This window comes from Hyaena hyaena, unplaced genomic scaffold (assembly GCF_003009895.1).
Source record: "Hyaena hyaena isolate Hyena2069 unplaced genomic scaffold, ASM300989v1 scaffold_683, whole genome shotgun sequence".
Lineage (NCBI taxonomy): Eukaryota > Metazoa > Chordata > Mammalia > Carnivora > Hyaenidae > Hyaena > Hyaena hyaena.
Genome location: NW_024081314.1, coordinates 158,743 through 178,606, shown reverse-complemented (window position 1 = coordinate 178,606; position 19,864 = coordinate 158,743). Strand labels below are relative to the sequence as shown.

The following is a 19,864-nucleotide window of genomic DNA, read 5'->3' as shown; positions in this document are numbered from 1 at the left end:
TTTACTAATATTAGAACAACGAAAAAATCTGGGAATTTGCTCCCATAGGAAAACTGTCTTTGCTATATTACATGGAAACAAAAAAGCCAGTGTTTTCTAGTTAAGTTTTTCTTGTAATATCTAAAAAAGGTAGCAGATAACGTATGCCATTAGTTTTGTGGAATAATTTTGTTGGAGGACAGGAGAAAATCTGAATAGTTTTCTCACAAAAAACTTTAGTACAGCATGAATGCAGAAAGGAAAATATGTTGATCTAATTGCTAACACCAAGACCATGAGCTGATTTCTCTATTTGTTTTAAAAAAAAAAAATACTAATTCAAATGTCTGGCCCTACCTTAGTCCTGGAAATTACCTAATCCCTTTAGTCCTTTGAACTGGGGAAAGTCAGATCAGAGCACCAAAGGCTAGTACAAAGCCTGGCAATTTATCCTGATTTACATTTATAACCCCTCTAAACTCTGGAACCAGATCCAACGGTGAGGGTAATAAAAAGGTAGTGCATAAAGCAAGAGAACTATTTGCTCCACCTAAAATGACCATATGCATTTTTCCACCATAACTTGATGAAATCATTTTAAAACTGTCCATTTAATACATAATTTTCTTAGACTGAAATGATGTCATACCTACACAAATTAATCTGAGTAATTTCTGGTTGATTATATACTGTTAAGACAAACTTTCACATCAAAGAATAAATTTTAAGCCTGTTTCCTATTATAAACTACCTGCCTTTTTAAAAAGTTATGAGTTCAGTTAAAATAAAGCTAGCACTAGAATATTTTTCACTGTGGCATGACTGAACTTTCTATCATTTCTGGCTTTTGAAAACAATTTAGGCTGTATTTCACTTACATGGCAGCCTTTTATTATTCATTAGCTATGTTGGCTAATTTGAAAGCCAGTTTCTTCCAAAGGGAATCCATTGTCAAGAGTGGGGTTTTCTTTAATTCAAATTCAGTTGTATGATGTACAAATAGTTCATATGAACATACAATGCAAGTGTTAAAACTTCTAGAATGCCTTTACTGAATTTTGGTGTAAACAGTAAAGAAAATTTCTTCTACAAAATGATTAGGAACTTTTTATGCAAAAATGAGTATTTTATTTTGGCAGCACTAAAAGAAAAAAACCCACTGTATTTCTACATTGAGGTGAAAACAGTGTTTAAACTTTCTTATCAAATACATTCCAAAAGAAAGTGTGTCCTATGAAGGTTCCAAAGCACAGGCAAATCTTAAGACAATAATACAGGAATCTGTAATACTGAAAATGTCTGTTCTGATAGGGTGTGTAATAAACATAACTTTTGAATTATAAAACCAGCGAAGCAAACCCTTCCTAGTAACCGTGTCAAGAGTGAAATTGGGCTTGTTCCACTAATACTCTAATGATTCTATTGTAATACTTTTTACCATTACGACAATTTTAAATAAAGTTTGCTGTACTTAAAATAAGTTCTGAAAGTGGAAAAGTGTACAAAGTTCCAGATAAAAAGATTAAGAGATGCAATTTAAATAAAATTTCTCCTCTTTTCTTTGACCAGTTGACAATGATTACCTTTAGCTGATACAGATTGAACTTTAAAACCCAACTCCTGAAATGAAAACTTCTGTTTAAATTTTTATCAGACATAGAAGGAAAAGATTACTATATTTGGACATCTTTTACAAGAATTGTTTTTTTGTGTTTTGTTTTTTGTATTAAAGCAGAAACCAGTCCCTAAACCCTTTTTATTCAATTGTATATCCTGTTTGGACAAATATCAAAAATAGAAGACTGTCACTTTTGCTTTTGTAATTGTGATTTTTCATTGCAGTCTTCTATAACTTTTACAGAGTTCATGGTCCCTAATATCTCCCCACCCTCCGTTTTTCCTAGGTGGGGAAATGGCTGCCACAAACTTCTCACTGATAATTAGAGTTTCTGGAAACAAGTACTGTTTGTTATTATTTAAGAGTGACTCAATTTGGGCACTCTGGGTGGATGGTCTACAGGTTTTCTTGTGGTGCATACCACAGTCTCCAGCATGAAATATCCTAGGAACTTGAGGAACCAGCACTTTCCAGAATTTTGGAAGACAGGATACAGTTAAATATTGAAGAGTCCAGTCCCAGTTATAATCATCGTAAGTACAGAAAGTGTCTGTGCACTCAATCAACTTCTGATAGGCATCCCGGGTCAAGGCTAGACCCATATTGTGCTCTGTGGATTTCCAAGTTTTCACGTCTACCTTGTCAGCAATGCCATGGAAACTGCGACTGGCCGTATAGGTCCCCAGTGAGAGAACGTCACACTCAGGACACTCCTGCTGCTTCAACTTCCACATCTTTTTGAAGACATGGTAAAAGTCTGGGGCTAAGTAGTGATCTTCCTCTAGGAAAACTATGAGGCCAGCATATTCTCGAAGAACTTTGACCCTTTCCCATACAAAATGCAGCTTCCACCACCAGTGGTGTTTGGTTTGGGAGAACTTGGCCTCTCGATAATGGCCAAAGGAGTCGGGATACTCAGCATTAATGCATCCCATCTTCAAAGCTGCATTCTTCTCCAGGTCTCTGGGGCAATCTCTGGGGTCGCTGCCTGGAAACTCGTTGGGGTACAACTGAATGCTGAAAGGAAAGAACACCTGCAGAACCGGACAGAAATCCACGCCAGCGATCAGCTGATTGATCTCTGTCGACCAGAAGTCATGGCTAAAGATGACGAGGACGCTGTCGATGCCCTGGGCTTTCCGGAGTGAGTCCAGCAGCAGTCTGAGGTAGTCGGGCCGGTTATGCACCTGGACCACCAGCACCAGCTCTCGGGGGGTCCAGGAGCCGGCCTTGTCTACATTCCTCAGCGTCTGGTCAAAGTTCAGCTGGTACACCAGGGACCTGTACCGCAGCGTCAGGTTGTCCGCCTCGGACTGCGGGGCCGCCGGGACCAGCGGAGCCGCCGACTCGTTGGAGACCCGGCGGATGCCCGACACAGCAGAATGGTCCCCGCCCCGGCCGCCCGCACCTCGCGCGGGCTCGGCGTCCAGCAGCGGCGGGGCGAGGGCCTCGTTCTTCCTTTGTCGCCCACTGCTGCTCCAGAGGACGAAGCCGCAGGCGGCCACCACGAGCGTCAGGATCAGCACCTTCCGCTTGTAGATACGGAACCTCATGGTCTCCAGGGCCGGGAGCGCTGGCGGGCGGGCGCGAAAAGGAGCTAGCGGCTTCTGCACAGAAGGGGCGGGCGGGTGGCGGCCGTCGCCTTGGCCTGTGGCAGTCGGAACTGGACCCCGCGGCTGCCCTAGCTAACTCATTCCGGGCCCCGGGGGTCCAGGGGCCCGAAGGGTCTCAGCTCCCCCGCGCCGCCCGGGCTCCACACATCCTCGCCTAGCTCGGGCAGCGGCCCCGCGGCTAGGAGCCGCGGCTCGGCATCGCCTCGGTCCTCTCCATTCAGCAAGGGTCCCGGAAGAAGCCCCGCAGCGGCCCTACCGCACCCCCGCTTGGTTACCTGCGCCTCCAGCGGCCCTGCGTCCTCTGCGCTCTCATCCTTACTCGGGCCCTACACCGCCAAGACCGAGCGACGCAGCCTCGCCCCACTCCGTCGGCGACCGTTCTGACAACCCGCGACTGGCCCGCGGAGCGCCGTGGCCCTCCGGCCCACACCCCTTCGGCCCGCCCCTAAGGCCGCTGGTTGGAGCTTCCAGGACGCGTCCGGGGACGCCAGACAGCCGCCGCCTGCTGCCTATTGGTTCCGTAGTACTGTCGCTCACGCACAGTTCCTGCTTCCGCTCCGTTTCTCCCTTTCCTGTGAGGCGCGAGCAAGGCGAGGCGAGGCGCGGCGAGCATCGTGCGCCGCGGATTTCCCGGTAAGCTAAGACTCTGTGTGGCCGTCTCAGCAGGACCCCCAGTACTGAGAACCCGGGTGTGGACTCGCCCCTTGTGGGAACTGGAGGGCGAGACCCGCCGCCTTGGTTTGGTAGAGCTAGAGAACTGGCTTCTCCCTTTGGAAAGGGGCTCAGGAATGGCGGCTAGTGGGCCAGGAGGCACATATTAAGGACACGTCAGCCTTCAGGGTCGCTCTGACGGGTGGCTGTGCTTCTGAGAAGAAATGTGAAACCAGACTGACTTGGTTTCCGGAGAAGGACCCGAGGCGGGACGTAATAGTAGCCACTGTCCGGGCGCCGGAACGTGGGGGAAGAGGGTGCGAGGAAGAGTCGGAGGCTCTAGCTGTGGCCTTCTCTGAGAAAGGAAATTAGACAAACACCGCTTCGCTGTTCTTTTTGGACAGCCACAGTAAATTAAACTCCAAAGGAAGCCAGTTTGTACGGGGAACTGGCTCCTGGGCCCTCCTGTGCTGCTCCATCGCAGGCTAATTTTTATTGAGTTTCATTCTATAAATGTTCTAATAATTTAAGCATTCCAAAAAGGTGTGCGCTTTTCTGTGTAATTTATTCTTCTGTGAAATGAGTACTTGGTGGGTTGTACCTTAGTGATATAGGTAATGCTGTAATGTTTTCCTGTATTTTTAAAACACAGTATTCAAAATATTTAACGTCTGCTGTAATTTTAAATATTCTACCAGTTTTGATCGTGCTGACAGCGCTGCTGCAAAGATGGTCAATGTTCCTAAGACCCGAAGGACTTTCTGTAAGAAGTGTGGGAAGCATCAGCCTCACAAAGTGACCCAGTATAAGAAGGGCAAGGATTCCCTGTATGCCCAGGGAAAGAGGCGCTACGATCGGAAGCAGAGTGGCTATGGTGGGCAGACGAAGCCAATTTTCCGGAAGAAGGCTAAAACCACAAAGAAGATCGTGCTGAGGCTTGAATGTGTGGAACCTAACTGCAGGTCCAAGAGGATGCTGGCCATTAAAAGATGCAAGCATTTTGAACTGGGAGGAGATAAGAAGAGAAAGGGCCAAGTGATCCAGTTCTAAGTTTTCAAGAAAACGTTGTCGCTTGTAGCAACGCTGTGTATGAAAATAAATACAGTGATATTTTTGCTCAAATACTCTCATTTCTTGAAATGTAAATAAAACATGTTTGATGTGATTCAGAATTAAGGAAGTAACAGCAAATTTGTCAATGAGCTAAGATTGATCATTTTCTCAAATTATTAAATTTAGTTCCATGAGAATCAGAATTTTGTTCGTGTATGTGTGTATATATGAAGACAGGAGTCCCACCTCCAACTTTACAACTAGGTTATGGTCTATATTTTTTATCAGGAAAAAACCTCACACTGTCTTTACCTTTTCTGGTCCATTTCAAGTATTAGGTGAATTCATAATCATGATTGAAGAGTTCTGGGAAATGTCAAATCAGATTTTGAAAAAAAGTAAATGAGGCCAAATTGGGCCTGTGTATAGCAGACTGGGGCAGAGTATCAAAGAGGATAAAAAGCTGACTTTGCAAATTAGTGTTCAGTAGGGACCACTAGCCATATAGATATCTAAATTAAAGGGGCGCCTGGGTGGCTGGCTCAGTCAAGCGTCAGACCAGCTCAGGTCATGATCTCTTGGTTTGTGGGTTCGAGCCCCACGTCCGGCTCTGTGCTGACAACTGGCTCAGAGTCTGGAGCCTGTTTCGGATTCTGTCTTCCCCTCTCTCTCTGACCCTCCCCTGTTCATGCTGTTCTCTCTCAGGAAAAAAAATTTTTTTTTAATTAAATAAAAAGTTCCTCAGGGCACCTCAGTGGCTCAGTCGGTTAAGTGTCCAACTTTGGCTCAGGTCCTGTCTTGCAGTTAGTGAGTTCGAGCCCTGCATCAGGCTCTCTGCTAACAGTCTGGAGCCTGCTTCTGGTTTTGTGTCTCCCTCTCTCACTGCCCCTCCCTTACACTCCGAGAGTCTCTCTCAAAAATAAAGATGAAAAATGGGGCGCCTGGGTGGTTTAGTCGGTTAAGCGTCCGACTTTCGCTTGGGTCATGATCTCGCGGTTCGTGGGTTCGAGCCCCGCAGCGGGCTCTGTGCTGGCTGCCAGCTCAGAGCCTGGAGCCTGTTTCAGAGTCTGTGACTCCCTCTCTCTGACTCTCCCCTGCTCACGCTGTCTCTCTCTCTCCTAGAAATACATTAAAAAAAAAAAAAAAAAGAAAAAGTTTAAAAAAAAAAAACCGCTCCTCAGTTACACTAGCAGCTACACTTAATGCTCAATAGCCACATGTGCCGAGTGGCTACTGTATTTACACAACACAGATACAGAACATTTCTGTTTCTTTGGGTGGTATGGTTTTAGACTGGTCCTGAATGTTAGGCAGGAGTTAAAAACTGCTAACTGCAAAATGTTCTAAAGCTAGTGAAAAACGAGGAGTCCATAATAGCATGGACTGCTTTTTTAATCTTTTAGAAGCTACTCTGGGAGATATTCAAATGTTACAACTTGGTTATTAGGAGGTTTGAGGAAGCAACCAGTTACCACTGAAAACAGGAAGGCTGAAACTCAAGTGAGCCTTGTAACCCATGAAAGGCAAAAAAATAAAAATAATAGTATCAAAAGAAGAAATAAACTGACAAAGAGGATGGGTAATGAGAAGACAAATTCTGCATTTTGTACAAGAATTTTAAGTTGGCTAAGATAGTTGCATGGGATGACTTTTAGATGAGTAAGAATGCAAAGGCAAAGGGCTAGGGTGTAGGAGTAACAGACGGCTAGCACTTTGTCCCAACATAGACACATCTGCATTTGTTGATGAAGGAACTTCTTCTTCAAGAACATGTAAAAATCAGATACAAGTTAAATATGTCACAATACATTTTTTTTTAAAGAACTGTTTTAAAGTAGTTACATAACATGGGTAATTTCCTCACCATTTTCAGTTTAGAAAATCCTAAGACACTTTACAGAATTCTTGGTTTTAAAGAGCAAAAGTGAATTAACTTTAGAAGGCAGTAATAAAGCCTGGACTTAAAAATCTCAGATCTGGGTTCATGTTACCTCCCTCCTAGGGGAATTTGTGAGGATTAAACAAAATACTATATGTAAAACCCCTGTGACAAATACGCAGCTAAATGGCAGCTCTTTTTATTTAAGCCATGTTTGCATTATATGTATGATTTTTTAAAATGAGAAACCAGAATGTAGAAATTTTTGCAGGAAGAATTGACCACAAGAAATACAAATTTAAGGTCACCCAAAGAATTACGGTTCTGTACCAAAGTATCTGCTCTGAGAAGAAACTATGTTTTGGAGATGATAGCATAAAGTTATAATAAAAATCTTCTAACATTTAGGGATGCCTGCTCAGTTAAGGGTCCGACTTTGACTCAGGTTCTTATCTCACGGTCTATGAGTTTGATCCCTGTGTGAGGCTCTCTGCTGACAGCTTAGAGCCTGGACCCTGCTTTGGATTCTGTGTTTCCCTCTTTCTCTTCCTATCCCACTTGTGCTCGCTCTCAAAAATAAACATTAAAAAAAATTCCTTAAAAATCTTCTAACATTTAAAACCGTATTTACTCAATACTTTTATTTTCAGAAAAGAATAAAATGGTCCAAATAAATATTTTAGGAGGACAGAGGAAGTAGTAATAACCTAAAGCGGTAACAAATAGTCTGACACAAATTCTACCTTTAACTCCAGGCTCAGAACACCAATGATATGTTAACACTAGAGAAGATTTTCTCTAGTAACTTTTACTCTTTCACTTCCTTTGTTCCCAGAATCCAATTATGAGGCCGATCTGAAGAAGGGTGGTGCGAATGTACAGAACGGAGTTCTACTGATTCCATTTCCCACATTTCTTTCAAGCAGCTACATTTTCTATTCCCTCTAACCTAGTTAAAATCCTGATCATAGTTCAGATCTTATAGCACCACCACTTTTTAAAGTAAAATTTTGAAAATATTAAGTGACTAAAATAATAATCAGAAAAAGAACAACCCTCAAATACAGAATGTAATCAGTAAAAAGCAATTTTCTCTTCTTCCTACCCAACCCTAAAACCTTGTTCCAACTCTAAAAGTTAAAAATATGTAAATCACAACAAAGATTATATGATAACATTATAAAACTTATAAAACCTGAAGCCTGTTTATCCCAAAACAACTCCAACTTTATGCTTGATGAATAAAGAATTCTAGATACAGAATTATATACTTGAAAAACAAAGTTTCATACCAAACAAGTTTTCACTAAAATTTAGACTCTATTAGTCCTCCAAGGTGTATTTTCTGTATATAGAAACTCAATTTCCTTAATTGAAATTCAAGAAGGAAAATGATATGAAAATTCTATGACCAGAGTGATAGGGATCAATATCTGTTTAACATTAAAAGATAACCCTACAACACATTTTGGAAACACTAGACTAAAATCAACACAAAGTGCAATAAACTGATAACAGTCTACTTTCACAATAAAACTATAAGTTTTAATGAAATTACGGTTTTACAAATGATTGAAACTGTTAGAATAAGACATTCCTCCCCTCAAGTAAGTATACAAAAAGTTCTCTTTCTCTAATTTAAAACTATTAAACCACATATGAATCCCATGGTGATATGTAACTAAATGGAATTTCTTCTTTTTGTGGTAACACCAATTACTTTAACATATCACAGGAATTTACATAACAGGCTAGAGAACAGAAGTAAGAGATAATAGGTGCTTCAGTACCACCCATATTATCTACTAAGACCACAGTGTGAGCAACAGAGTGTAGATTCATGGTAGTAGTTCCTTGAATAAAACAGCTTAGACAGAATCTTCCACAGACACAGGTTTTAGCAGTGTCCAAATCTTGGCAAAGATGAAAAGGAATGATATGAGAGGCATATGGAATCCTATTGGAAAAAAAAAAGTTTAAAAAATATTTAGTATGTTATTAGATTCAGAATATTCACGTATTAGGTCACAAATTACCAGATACTGAATTATAACCGTGGAAAAATAAGATTACTCTATTAAGTGACTCAGTATATTCTTTCTTCCAAACTGTTAAGAATGGCGACAACACGCCGTTGAGCGTCCGACTTTTGCTTAGGTCATGATCTCGCGGTTCGTGGGTTCGAGCCCCGCGTCGGGCTCTGTGCTGACTGCCAGCTCAGAGCCTGGAGCCTATTTCAGAGTCTGTATCTCCCTCTCTCTCTGACCCTCCCCTGCTCACGCTCTCTCTCTCTCTCTTAGGAAAAAAAAAAATGGCGACAACACCATATGGCATATTGAAAACCTAAGAGGATCTATACTACTCCATAAAGTATCTTTTAGCACTGTCACTTAATAGCATCACCCATGGAATAGAATGGAGAGATCTATCTAGATTGTATTATCAGTATAACATGATCATTTAAAGCTTACAGCTCTAGTATCCAATTCTCATAATGGTAATGGGAGAATTACTGAGTTCTATTTGTGAAAAAACATTTATTTAAATCTAAATACTCTCCTAGGCATCAAATGTTCAAAAGGGAATTTTAAACTGTGAGACAGATTTAAAACACATATTGTTTGGGGTATTTTTACTTTACTGGCTGAGCAAGTACTGACCTCACCTTGCTTAAATCACTCACCCTCTTGCTTGAAACTTCAATGGTGTCCCTATGCTATTAAAATCAAGTCAAGCTCAAAAGCAATCCAAAACGGGCCCCTGGGTAGCTCAGTTGGTTAAACGGCTGACTTCAGCTCAAGTCATGATCTCACAGTTCATGAGTTCAAGCCCCACATCGGTGTCTGTGCTGGCAGCTCAGAGCCTGGAGCCTGCTTCTAATTCTGTGTTTCCCTCTCTCTCTACCCCTCCCCTGCTCACTCTCACCAAAAAAAAAAAAAATCCAAAAGAGTCAAACTCTTTCACCCTCATCTATGAGACACTGTAAGGTGATCTCTTGAGGTGGCCTGCCCATTGCCCAACTCCTTACTAAACCATGCTCCAAATCACTTTGTCTCCCAGTCTTTTCTTTGCTCTCTAGTCCCTAGCTTAGGCTGGTACATAATAGGTGTTCATATTTTTTCAACAAATAATTAAAACCTACTCTTATAATTTAAACAGAATTCAAAACCCTATTAGGAAGTCTGAAAAGACACATATAAATAAAAAATAGTTTACTTTTCATAATGGATTTGGGACTGGTCTTGGTTGCAATTTACTTTTTTTTCCACATGTACTAATTTGTTGCTTGTATAAATAACAATTTTTTAAAAAACTATCTAGGAAGTGTCTACCACCTGTTTTTATATTAAACTGTTTCAAGCTACTGGTTATAGCCTAAGGAAAGAGGTAATAGTTAAAAACTGTTATTTTCTATCTAACATAATTTAAATTGCCACATACTTTTCTAATAGAACATAACTTTATGTTTGTAACCAGTAGTGAGGACAATTTACCAAAGGCGAGATAAGAGGCATTATTCTCATAGCTTTGGATTTGTATCCTTTTTATAACAAGTCGGCTGAAAACACTTGATAGATAGAAATGAAGAGGATAGACAGAAGTGAAGGGGTGCCTGGGTGGCCCAGTCAGCTAAGCGTTCAACTTTAGCTCAGGTCATGATCTCATGGTTCATGGGTTCAAGCCCTGCATTGAGCTCTGCGCTGACAGTTTAGAGTCTGGAGCCTGCTTCAGAATCAGTGACTCCTTCTCTCTGCCCCTCCCCCACTTTTTTGAGATCGCTCTCAAAAATAAATAAACATTTAAAAAAATTTGATGGCATGTAATAAACCCTATAACTGAAAAGTGAAGCAATGAAAGGGGTGCAGACAAAACTTTAGATAGGGTGGTCAGCAAAGGCCTTTCTGGGTGTCACTTGGGAAAAGAATTGGCTTGAAGTGAGAAAGTGAGTTATGGAACTTTCTGGAAGAAAAGCATTCCAAGCAGAGGTAAGGAGGAGCAAGAAGGCCACTGGAGCAAGGTGTCAGACTGTGAACAGCACTGTAAACTATGTTAAAAACTGTGACTATTACAATGAGGATGATGAGAATACTAGGATTTTAATCAGACGTACTGCATTTTATGACTATTAAAAAGTCTTACCTATTATATAACATGGCTCGTGCAGAGGATTCCAATAACGTTAATGGCGTTTGCAGCATTATAACTGGAAGAGCTTCTGGTTGTTCAAAAGTATTTCCAAAAAGATCCAAGTACTCAAGGCATAAATTTTGAAATTCACTAGGTAAAAATGGAAGCTTATTTCGAGCTGCTGACAAAAAACGCAGGTTTGTCAACTGTCCTATCTTGAAAGGAAATCGAATCAATTCATTATCATCAAGGTTTAAATCTGTAAGTTCTCGGAGTTGGCAAAACTGCACAGGGAGCGCCTTAATTTTGTTCTTGCTGAGATCCAAACTCCGAAGTGACTTCTGGAGTGTAGACTGACATAAAGCTACACTAAACGATTCCAAGTGATTGTCACTCAAGTTAAGTTCTTGAAGTTGGATGAGGTCTCCAATTGTAGCTGGAAGCTTTTTTATATGGTTGTGACTCAAGTCTAGTTTCCTAAGGTTTTTTAAGCAAAGCATACGCATATCAACTCGGACAAGCCCACAATAAGAAGTCTGAAGATGTTCCAGAGAATATGGGAAGTTCTTGCTTAGAGGATAGTCCTTTTTGGATGTGATAACCATCTTAGTTTTAAATTTTTCAAATTCTGAAGTCTTCACTGGTGTGAAGGTTGAAAGTGGTATCTCAATATTACAACCTCTATGAGCAAGTCTCACAGCTGAAAGGAAACTCTTTAAGCTGCTGGAATTGGCCTAAACAAATAAAAATAAGTTGTACAATTAAATTCCATTTTAGATAATACATGCATACTAATTCATCCTATAACAAATTCTATAAAGTTATACATGCAAATGATGCAATCATTTCTTAAAAATGGCTATAAAAACAAATTTTTTACTATTTTGACTAAATTTCAATATAGATACAAAAAAATTTGAAAGTTTCTGAAAAAATATTATGTTGAGAGACATACTCTAAATAAAACCACTCAGAAGAGAACCAAAAGAGCATAAAATAAGACAGGAATACACGAAAAGATTCCACTTAAGACCTGGGTTTAAGATGAACGGAGGCAAATCTCCAGTGTCTCTGAGATAGTCTAAGATGGCTACAGGGCCAAATGGCACTGTAAAAAGTGCTGGAAAACATCAAAAGCAAGAGATTGCTTCCAGTTGGACAGAAAAATCACTAATAGAGTGGTATGGAAACTAAGCTGTCAACAGAAATAACTAATGCTTGCAGGATATTTCAGAACTTTCCTAAAGTTTACATGTGAAGTACTAGTAAACTTGCAGCAAGTTTGAGAAACAGTATGTGATCCTATTTGGTCAGAATATGAGATGTTTGGAAAAGTGTAAAAGACTAGAAATACAGTGTGGGGATGATATAGATGATCCCAATACCAAGATAAGGAGGATGGAAATCTTTTAAAAACTTGGAACAGGAGAATTACATGAGAAAAGCTAAATATTATTTCAGCAGAAATATACACAGTCAGGTAGTGTGAGTAAAGTCTGGAGACCTGGTCGAGTAGGTCTGGGGCAGGGTACCAGCTTAAAGATTTGGGAGTTATAAATAATGACTGAGCTATGAGAATGGAAAGCAGGTATGGTAGAGAACAGGCAAAAGATTGGAATAAAGCCTTTAGTGGGAGATACAAAAAAAGATGCTGGAGATAGGAGATAAAGAAGTGGCTAAGGAAACCAAAGGTAAACCAGGATAATGCCCTGTCAGATGCCAAGAAAGGAAGGTTCTATTAAGAAAGGAGTGGTCATCAGTGTCAAATTCTACAGACCTCAAAATAGTCAATGTGATTGGCAAAAAGGAAGGAAACCAGTGATCTCTGAGATAGTTTTGATAAACCACTGAAAACAAAGGTCAAACGAGATAGTTATGTGTAGGCAGTGGATTTAACCTTGTCTTTTGGAAATTTGTCTACTCTATTTTCTTGATTGGTAAGACTTCAGCTTGTTTTTAAGTAGAAGGAAAGAGTAGGATAAGCTGAATATCAAGAAAAAATGATAAACTACAAGAACAGGAGGCAGGACAAAATGTTTCCATTCAATACAAATACCTTAAATAGTCATTAAACTTTGATGTTTACAAAGCACTTTGCTTGGGGTTAAGGATAATAAAGGTTGAACAAGACATTGCTTCTACGCTCTGGGAAGGGGGAGGGAGGAGAGAGGAAAAGGGGAAATTGGGCTCAGTAAAGTTTTATTTTAATGGCTTAAATATTTTTAAAAATGATAATAAATAAAATAGCCCCAGAATGGAGGTGTCTGGGTGGCTTAGTCGGTTGAGTGTCTGACTCTGGCTCAGGTCACAATCTCACGGTTTATGAGTTCAAGCCCCACATCAGGCTCTGCACTGACAGCAAAGAGCCTGCTTCAGATGGTCTGTCCCTCTCTCTCAAAATAAAGACACACACACACACACACACACTCCCAAATGGTCCTAACTGCATTTTTTTTTTAAATATCAAATTTAGATCTGTAATGGGTGATTTTGCTGGCAAATGTAGATGTGTGCCACTGGCCTTACAGAACTCTAGTCTAAGAGCACCCTAAGCTCTGGCTGAGCTCAGAGACCAGCCATTTTGCTTCCTCCTAATCCTGCATAGCCTTACTGGGCTGACTATACTCTTAGAGCCATGCCAGCATGCCAGAGAAACTGTGTATGTGTCTGGTGAGTTTTTGAATTCTACCACAGACCTGCCATGGCTTCTTCAAACACACCTGCCAAGTGTCCATCCCTATTCAGCTAGTGGGATATCAAGGGTCCTCAAATAGCCTTTTCTTTAAAGAAAATACTGCCAATCCACCTAATTGTTACTGTTTTTTTTTAAAACAATTTTTTACATTTGTTTTCATTTATTATCTATATATATCTACATTTATTTATTTATTTAGAGAGAGAGAGAGAATGAGAGAGAGAGAGAGAGAGCAATTGGGGGAGGGACGGAGAGAGACAGAATCCCAAGTAGCCTCTGCGCAATCAGCACAGAGCCCAATGAGGGGGTCAAACTCATGAACTGTGAGATCAAGACCTGAACCAAAATCAAGAGTCAAACACTTAATAGACTGAGCCACCCAGGTGCCCCTTTAATCATGCTTTTAATACCATACCTTACTTAGACATATATCCACAGGAGGCTCCTTTAACCGAACAGTAGCTTTCCCCTCATCCATAAATTTGGTGAAGAACTGCTCAATGTTCTCCTTGAGCTGTTTAAAACCAATGAGAAAAAAGGACAAAATCAGGTATTGTTATTCAGTAATATTCATTACAATTAGAATATCCCAGTCACTTTCCCAGGCTTTACTACTTAAGTCTGGGTGTTTTGTGGTTTAAAGTTTTTATTTCAGGGGGAGTTTTTAGTACTTAGGTAGCAACATTTCTTATCTAGATTCTGATAGATATTGCTATTTTATCAGGTCACTAACTCTTTCCTGTGACTCCCGTTTGGGAGAATGCTCCTCTTCTCTCATTCCAACTACGTGGCTGTAGAAGCTACCAATAGTAGTTACTTGCCTTCTTAACTTCGGGCCATTAGACTCAGGTGGACACACCTCCCACAAGATTATAAACTCCATGAAAGCAGGCATCTTGTCTCCTTTGTTCACTATTAGATCCACGGAACCACAGTGACTGACACATAACAGGTGCTCAAAATTTTTTAATGACTGATGCTTCTGCTTTAGACTTCAACAACTATTTATTGAGAAGCCACTCTGTGCTAAGTACTATGATAGGGGGCTTGAAACAATAGTTGTAAGACCAACATAGTAATTATGCTTATAAACTATCAGTCTGATGAGAGACAATTACTAAGTAAGTAGTTACAAGCATAACAAATATTAAGATAAGGGAAGTACAGATTGCTCTAAGACCTTATATAGCAAAGGAATATAAAACTTACCTTAAAGGTGAGAACTGAAGGATTAGGAGATGTGGGCAAGTGAAGATAGTGGGTGAAAAGAGAAGGAATAAGCCTACCAATAAGAAGGAAAAATGTGGGGGCGCCTGGGTGGCTCAGTTGGTTGAGCGTCCGACTTCGGCTCAGGTCATGATCTCACGGTTTGTGGGTTCGAGCCCCACATCGGGCTCTGTGCTGACAGCTCAGAGCCTGGAGCCTGTTTCAGATTCTGTGTCTCCCTCTCCTGCTCACGCTGCCTCTCTCTCAGAAATAAAACATTTAAAAAAAAAAAAAAAAAAAAAAAAGAAGGAAAAATGTGTGGGGGTGCCTGGGTGGCTTAGTCGGTTAAGCGTGTGGGGTGCCTGGGTGGCTTAGTCGGTTAAGCGTCCGACTTTCACTTAGGTCATGATCTTGCGGCTCGTGGGTTCGGGCCCCGCGTCGGGCTCTGTGCTGATTGCCAGCTCAGAGCCTGGAGCCTGTTTCAGTCTGTGACTCCCTCTCTCTGACCCTCCCCTGCTCACGCTGTCTCTCTCTCTCTCCTAGAAATTGAAGAAAAAAAAAACCACCACTATTAAAAAAATGAAATAAAGTTCTACATGAATACTTAAAAAAAAAAAAAAAGGAAGGAAAAATGTGTGCAAAGCCTTGAAGGCAAGAGAGCTTGGCAGCTGCGAGGAGATGTAAGAAGTTTAATGTGGCTGAAGGATCCAGGGAAAAGAGGCAGGTGAGCTTGGACAGGCAAACAGGGATTGCATGGTGAAAGATTTTGCAGCCATGTGAAGAATTTTGGATTTTATTCTGAGAATGATATCTATTGAATCACCTGAAGCTGGGAACATAGTTAGATCTACATTTTTAAAAAATGTTTATTTAATTTATTTATTTATGGGGGGGGGCACAATCCGAAGCTGGCTCTGTGCTTGATCAACTGGGGCTTGATCTCATAAACCTTGAGATCATGACCTGAGCCGAAATCAAGAGTTAGATGTTTAACTGACTGAGTCAACCAGGCATCCTAGATCTACATTTTGATAAATTCCCTTTAACCACAGTGTAAGAGGGAGAATGGGATGGGGGCAAGTAGAGATAGGGATATAACATATATATATTTTTTTTAAACGTTTATTTATTATTGACTGACAGAGAGAGACAGAGCATGAGCATGAGAGGGGAAGAGAAAGGGGGAGACATAGAATGTGAAGCAGGTTCCAGGCTCGGAGCTGTCAACACAGAGTCTGATGCGGGGCTCAAACTCACAAACCGCAGGATCATGACCTGAGCTGAAGTCAGACGCTTAACTGACTGAGCCACCTAGGCTCAGGGGGGCCCTATCCCCAACAGGGATATCTTTTAAGAGATTGGCCAGACAAGGAATTACGGTGGTTTAGACTGCAGCTGGGATGGAAGGAGGTATGAAAATCTGAAAGAATCCTAGGAAGAAGAATTGAAAGGATTCAATAATACAATACTTTTGAGGATGCAAAAGCCTTAAGTTTTCTGGATAGAGCAGAGCTATTTAATGATCAGAAAAGCAGGTTTTGGGGTGGCAAGGAAATATAATTTTTAGATATTTTGAGTTTGAAATGCTACAACACATCCAAGTGAACATTTCCAATTGAAAGAAGATTCAAGTTGCAAGTTAAGGGAGAGGACTAGCTAAAGATACAGATTTGTAAATCACTGTGCAGTAGCTGAGTCATGGGGAAGAAAAGTTGGTGTAAGAAAGATCTCCAATGTATTTCCCACACTTAGCACTAATAACTAGTCTTCAAGGCTGAGGACCAATACCACTTTAATTCATTTAACAAATGTTTATTGGGCACCTACTATGTCCCAAGCCCTCTGGCACCACCTCTACTACAAAACTTTCTCAAGCCGTTATAATCAGAATTCATTTCGCTGTTTGATACTACTGAACTTCTAACCTTAACTATAGCACTTACATACTCCACCTTGTACTGTAAGCACTGGTTTCTATTTCTTTTCTAGTCTTGGAAGGACAGTGACCAAATCAAGTTTATCTCCCAAAGTATCTAGCACTCCATCATGCGCATACTAAGTCTTCAACTTAGAGTTCACAATAAAATTCTGATGAGGATTACCACTTCCAATTATTAGTGCAGTAGAAGTGTGAAGGGCAGTGGTTACAGACTTAAAATAGAACCTGATCTGACCATGAAAGAGGATTTGGGGAAGAAGGTGGAGGAAAAAAGGGAGACCCAAATCTTGTGATGAGTTAGCTTCTGTCAGCTTACAGTCTTCTACGGAATGTTGGGTGATTGCTAAAGTCCTTTCAAATTGAAAAATTCCACGAAGAGGCGAAATCATTTACACTTTCAATTGCCTATATCAAATATTAAGTGTCTCTGAATGAGATGGTAATACCCCTTTCCTTAACCTGAGTATACATCCTGGAGTACAACACTGTAATGGAAAGAATCCTAGAAACTGTATAAAATCCAGTCAAGAGTCAGATGCAAGGGTGGGAGATGAGTTGCCCCCTCAGCTTTATTTACAGTAGACACAAGCGTATTCCAGTCACTCTGAAAAAATAGCACAGTACCTGGTGAAATGAGGGGGAAAAGATTTTATGAAACCTGTGCTGTGGAATTACTATTTCAACTTCCAACTACTTCTAGAGTTTACTACTGCGATGCAGATGAGAGAAGCCCTGGTCCTAGAAACTCAAGTTTAAGGAAATTAAATAAAGAAGGAAGGGAGAAAGAAAGGAAGATGTAGTAAGCAATAACATTAGTATAAATATCAAGATGCAACCCAAAGCATTACTGTTTTACTACTGTAGTAATCTGGTCTAGCGATCCTGGATACTATCCATCGTCACTTAAAGCCTTAAAAAAAAAAAAAGCCAGCGAAAATACTATGGGAGAAAACAATTTATCGAACAAAAGTGCAATTATTTAACTGTTTCCCCAAAGGGGACTGCTGTTCCATTTAAAGATTAGTTTCATGCAGGCCGAATTTCCAGAGGCTTTAAGACAGCAGGGATGCCATCTACTACTAAATAGAAACGCTATCCATTTGGAGCCAAAGAAGTGGGAAAAAAAAAAAGGAGAAGGTGCGCTCTCAAAAAGCTTTCCTCTTTCGGGTCCACAGGGAGACGCCCATGATTGCGGGGGTGGTAGTGGGGCGCAGGTACCCGCCAGACCCGCTCCAGCCTCTGGAACAAGCGGGTGCGCAGGGCTCGAAAGGGAAGAACTCGGGGCTGATTTCCAACGCAGGGCCTATTCGGTCCACTCACCTCATAGCGGGTCCCGCGCTTGTCCCTCATGGTGCAGATGACCAGGCAGGTAGGACGCGGGCCGCCTCGCTCGCCTCCAGCCCGAGGCCGCAGCTGACTCCCGGGCGTCTGCTGACAGAGGCTCAACACCGCCCGGACGCCCTTGCCCCGGTTCCTCATTCCCAAAGCCGGCAAGTGCCGACTGACAACCTCAACCTCGCAGTGCAGCTTCATTTCGCGCGAGCCGCGGCAAGAGGTCCACAACTCGGCTTTGAAACTTCCCCCTTCCCGCCGAGCAGCGCCGCCACCGGGGTCCTCGAGCGCGCGGGCTGTCCTCGGATCTGCCTGCCTGCTCGGAGTGCCAACAGCTCGGGTTTTCTCAGTACAGTGGCTCTATGGGTCTGCTGGGGCGACGGCCTCCCTTTTCACTTGCAGGGCCGAGTCCTCACTGTGGCTGCGGGTTGGTGGAGCGCGGATACCGGCCCCCTGAGGACTCGGCTCGCATCTCCCGAGCCGGCGACTGGCGAAGGCGCAACGTCCTTTCCCGGGAACGCTTGCGGCTGGAGGCACATGCGGTTATTGTTTGGGGCGGAGATCTGTTTCCCGCGGTTGAACTTAACGCGTTTCCTGTACCTGTTGGGTTGCTGAGTTTCCCAAAGGGAAGCCGGTATCCCTGTATTAAAGGGAAAGTCTGCTTACTTATATAGCTTCGGAACTGGGGAGTTGCCCAATGCCAGCCGGGGCCAGCATGCCCCGGTGCTGATGGGCTGGTGTTTGTTTTGTTTTGGGTGGCTCCCCCCCCACCCCCCTCCCCGAGGCAACACCTGCCACGTCAGAATGGAATTTGATAGGACAATATTTGACTTGGCAATTTCTGTTGAACAAATTCCCACTTTGTAACCGGTCCTAGGCTGGATAGAGTGACTGGCATAATATCTGACACTTGGAGAGACCGTCCAGAACCCGTAAGCATCGCCCGCTCTACATTTCTTGATGGAGGGAGGCGCCCGGGGCACACGTTTAAAGGAGACGTGTACAGGGTACGCTTTAAATTTTGTACCTTAGACGCCTCTCTCGCCTCATCCTAATCTCAGCCTTTTATTAAACATTCATTTTGTTTCAGCGGTACTTTCGCAAATGTGAAATGACTTAGAAATACCGGTTTTTCAATTCAATTATGACAATATAATGATTTATTCTTAAGTGAGAGTCCCTGTTTGCAACATATTGAACCTAAAATGTTAACCTGTTGATTCTCATTATGAAAAACGTAATTGGTTCCTAAAATTTAGTAACTAATATAATAAAACATTACGTTTCTTTTTTTCTATTTAGTATTCTTGCATGTAGGGCGTGAAAACACGGTTCCTCATTTAGCAACAGTTAATCTCATGGCTAGCGAAAATATAAAATAAGCTAAAACAACACCTTAGACTTTTCAAAGACAGACCAGGAATTACCCACTTTTGTTCTTTGAGTGTGTATACAATATAGAAGAAAATAATAAAACGCCAGCCTAAAGCATTACAAGGACGATAAATACACTACGAACTTCCAAGGACAGTAGAGAGGTAAACAATCTTATATGTATAAACCGATGTAATTTTAATTAGAATAGAAATGTACAAAAAACAAGACTACAACAACAAAGCCTCAACCCTCTATTTGTTGTTACATGGGTTTTTGAAACACGGATTCAGTGAATTCAGTAAATTTTAAAGAATCTAAGTATATGAAAGTTACTTAACAGTTCCAAGGTTATTTCAGAGTAGAACAGTGGTTGTGTACTACCAAAAATTTATCT

At 41.6% G+C, this 19,864-nt stretch overlaps 3 protein-coding genes across 3 annotated transcripts; 1 reads left to right on the top strand and 2 right to left on the bottom strand.

The window, feature by feature from the left end:
* Window positions 1-1,779: 1,779 nt before the first annotated feature.
* On the bottom strand, window positions 1,780-3,652 carry MGAT2 (alpha-1,6-mannosyl-glycoprotein 2-beta-N-acetylglucosaminyltransferase). Its single transcript, XM_039217334.1, has 2 exons — window positions 3,486-3,652; window positions 1,780-3,204 (listed from the first exon to the last, which is right to left on the bottom strand). The coding sequence occupies exon 2, from the start codon at window positions 3,148-3,150 to the stop codon at window positions 1,813-1,815; it is 1,338 nt and encodes a 445-aa protein (XP_039073265.1). The 5' UTR covers window positions 3,151-3,204; window positions 3,486-3,652; the 3' UTR covers window positions 1,780-1,812.
* Window positions 3,653-3,752: 100 nt separating this feature from the next.
* Window positions 3,753-4,983, top strand: RPL36AL (ribosomal protein L36a like). The gene is made up of 2 exons (XM_039217341.1): window positions 3,753-3,843; window positions 4,560-4,983. Exon 2 carries the CDS (start codon window positions 4,591-4,593, stop codon window positions 4,909-4,911), a length of 321 nt encoding a protein of 106 aa, XP_039073272.1. The 5' UTR covers window positions 3,753-3,843; window positions 4,560-4,590; the 3' UTR covers window positions 4,912-4,983.
* Window positions 4,984-7,372: 2,389 nt separating this feature from the next.
* LRR1 (leucine rich repeat protein 1) lies at window positions 7,373-18,443 on the bottom strand. Its single transcript, XM_039217331.1, has 4 exons — window positions 18,082-18,443; window positions 14,032-14,130; window positions 10,934-11,655; window positions 7,373-8,750 (listed from the first exon to the last, which is right to left on the bottom strand). The coding sequence occupies exons 1-4, from the start codon at window positions 18,292-18,294 to the stop codon at window positions 8,510-8,512; spliced, it is 1,275 nt and encodes a 424-aa protein (XP_039073262.1). The 5' UTR covers window positions 18,295-18,443; the 3' UTR covers window positions 7,373-8,509.
* Between the last annotated feature and the right edge of the window lie 1,421 nt (window positions 18,444-19,864).

Bases quoted from the DNA above. Each gene is read 5' to 3' on its own strand.
- MGAT2 (XM_039217334.1), bottom strand. From the start codon at position 3,150: ATGAGGTTCCGTATCTACAAGCGGAAGGTGCTGATCCTGACGCTCGTG.
- RPL36AL (XM_039217341.1), top strand. From the start codon at position 4,591: ATGGTCAATGTTCCTAAGACCCGAAGGACTTTCTGTAAGAAGTGTGGG.
- LRR1 (XM_039217331.1), bottom strand. From the start codon at position 18,294: ATGAAGCTGCACTGCGAGGTTGAGGTTGTCAGTCGGCACTTGCCGGCT. The intron at 14,131-18,081 runs GTGAGTGGACCG...GGTTTTAAACAG, and splicing joins AGCGCGGGACCCGCTATGAG to CTCAAGGAGAACATTGAGCA. The intron at 11,656-14,031 runs GTATGGTATTAA...TTATTTGTTTAG, and splicing joins TGGATATATGTCTAAGTAAG to GCCAATTCCAGCAGCTTAAA.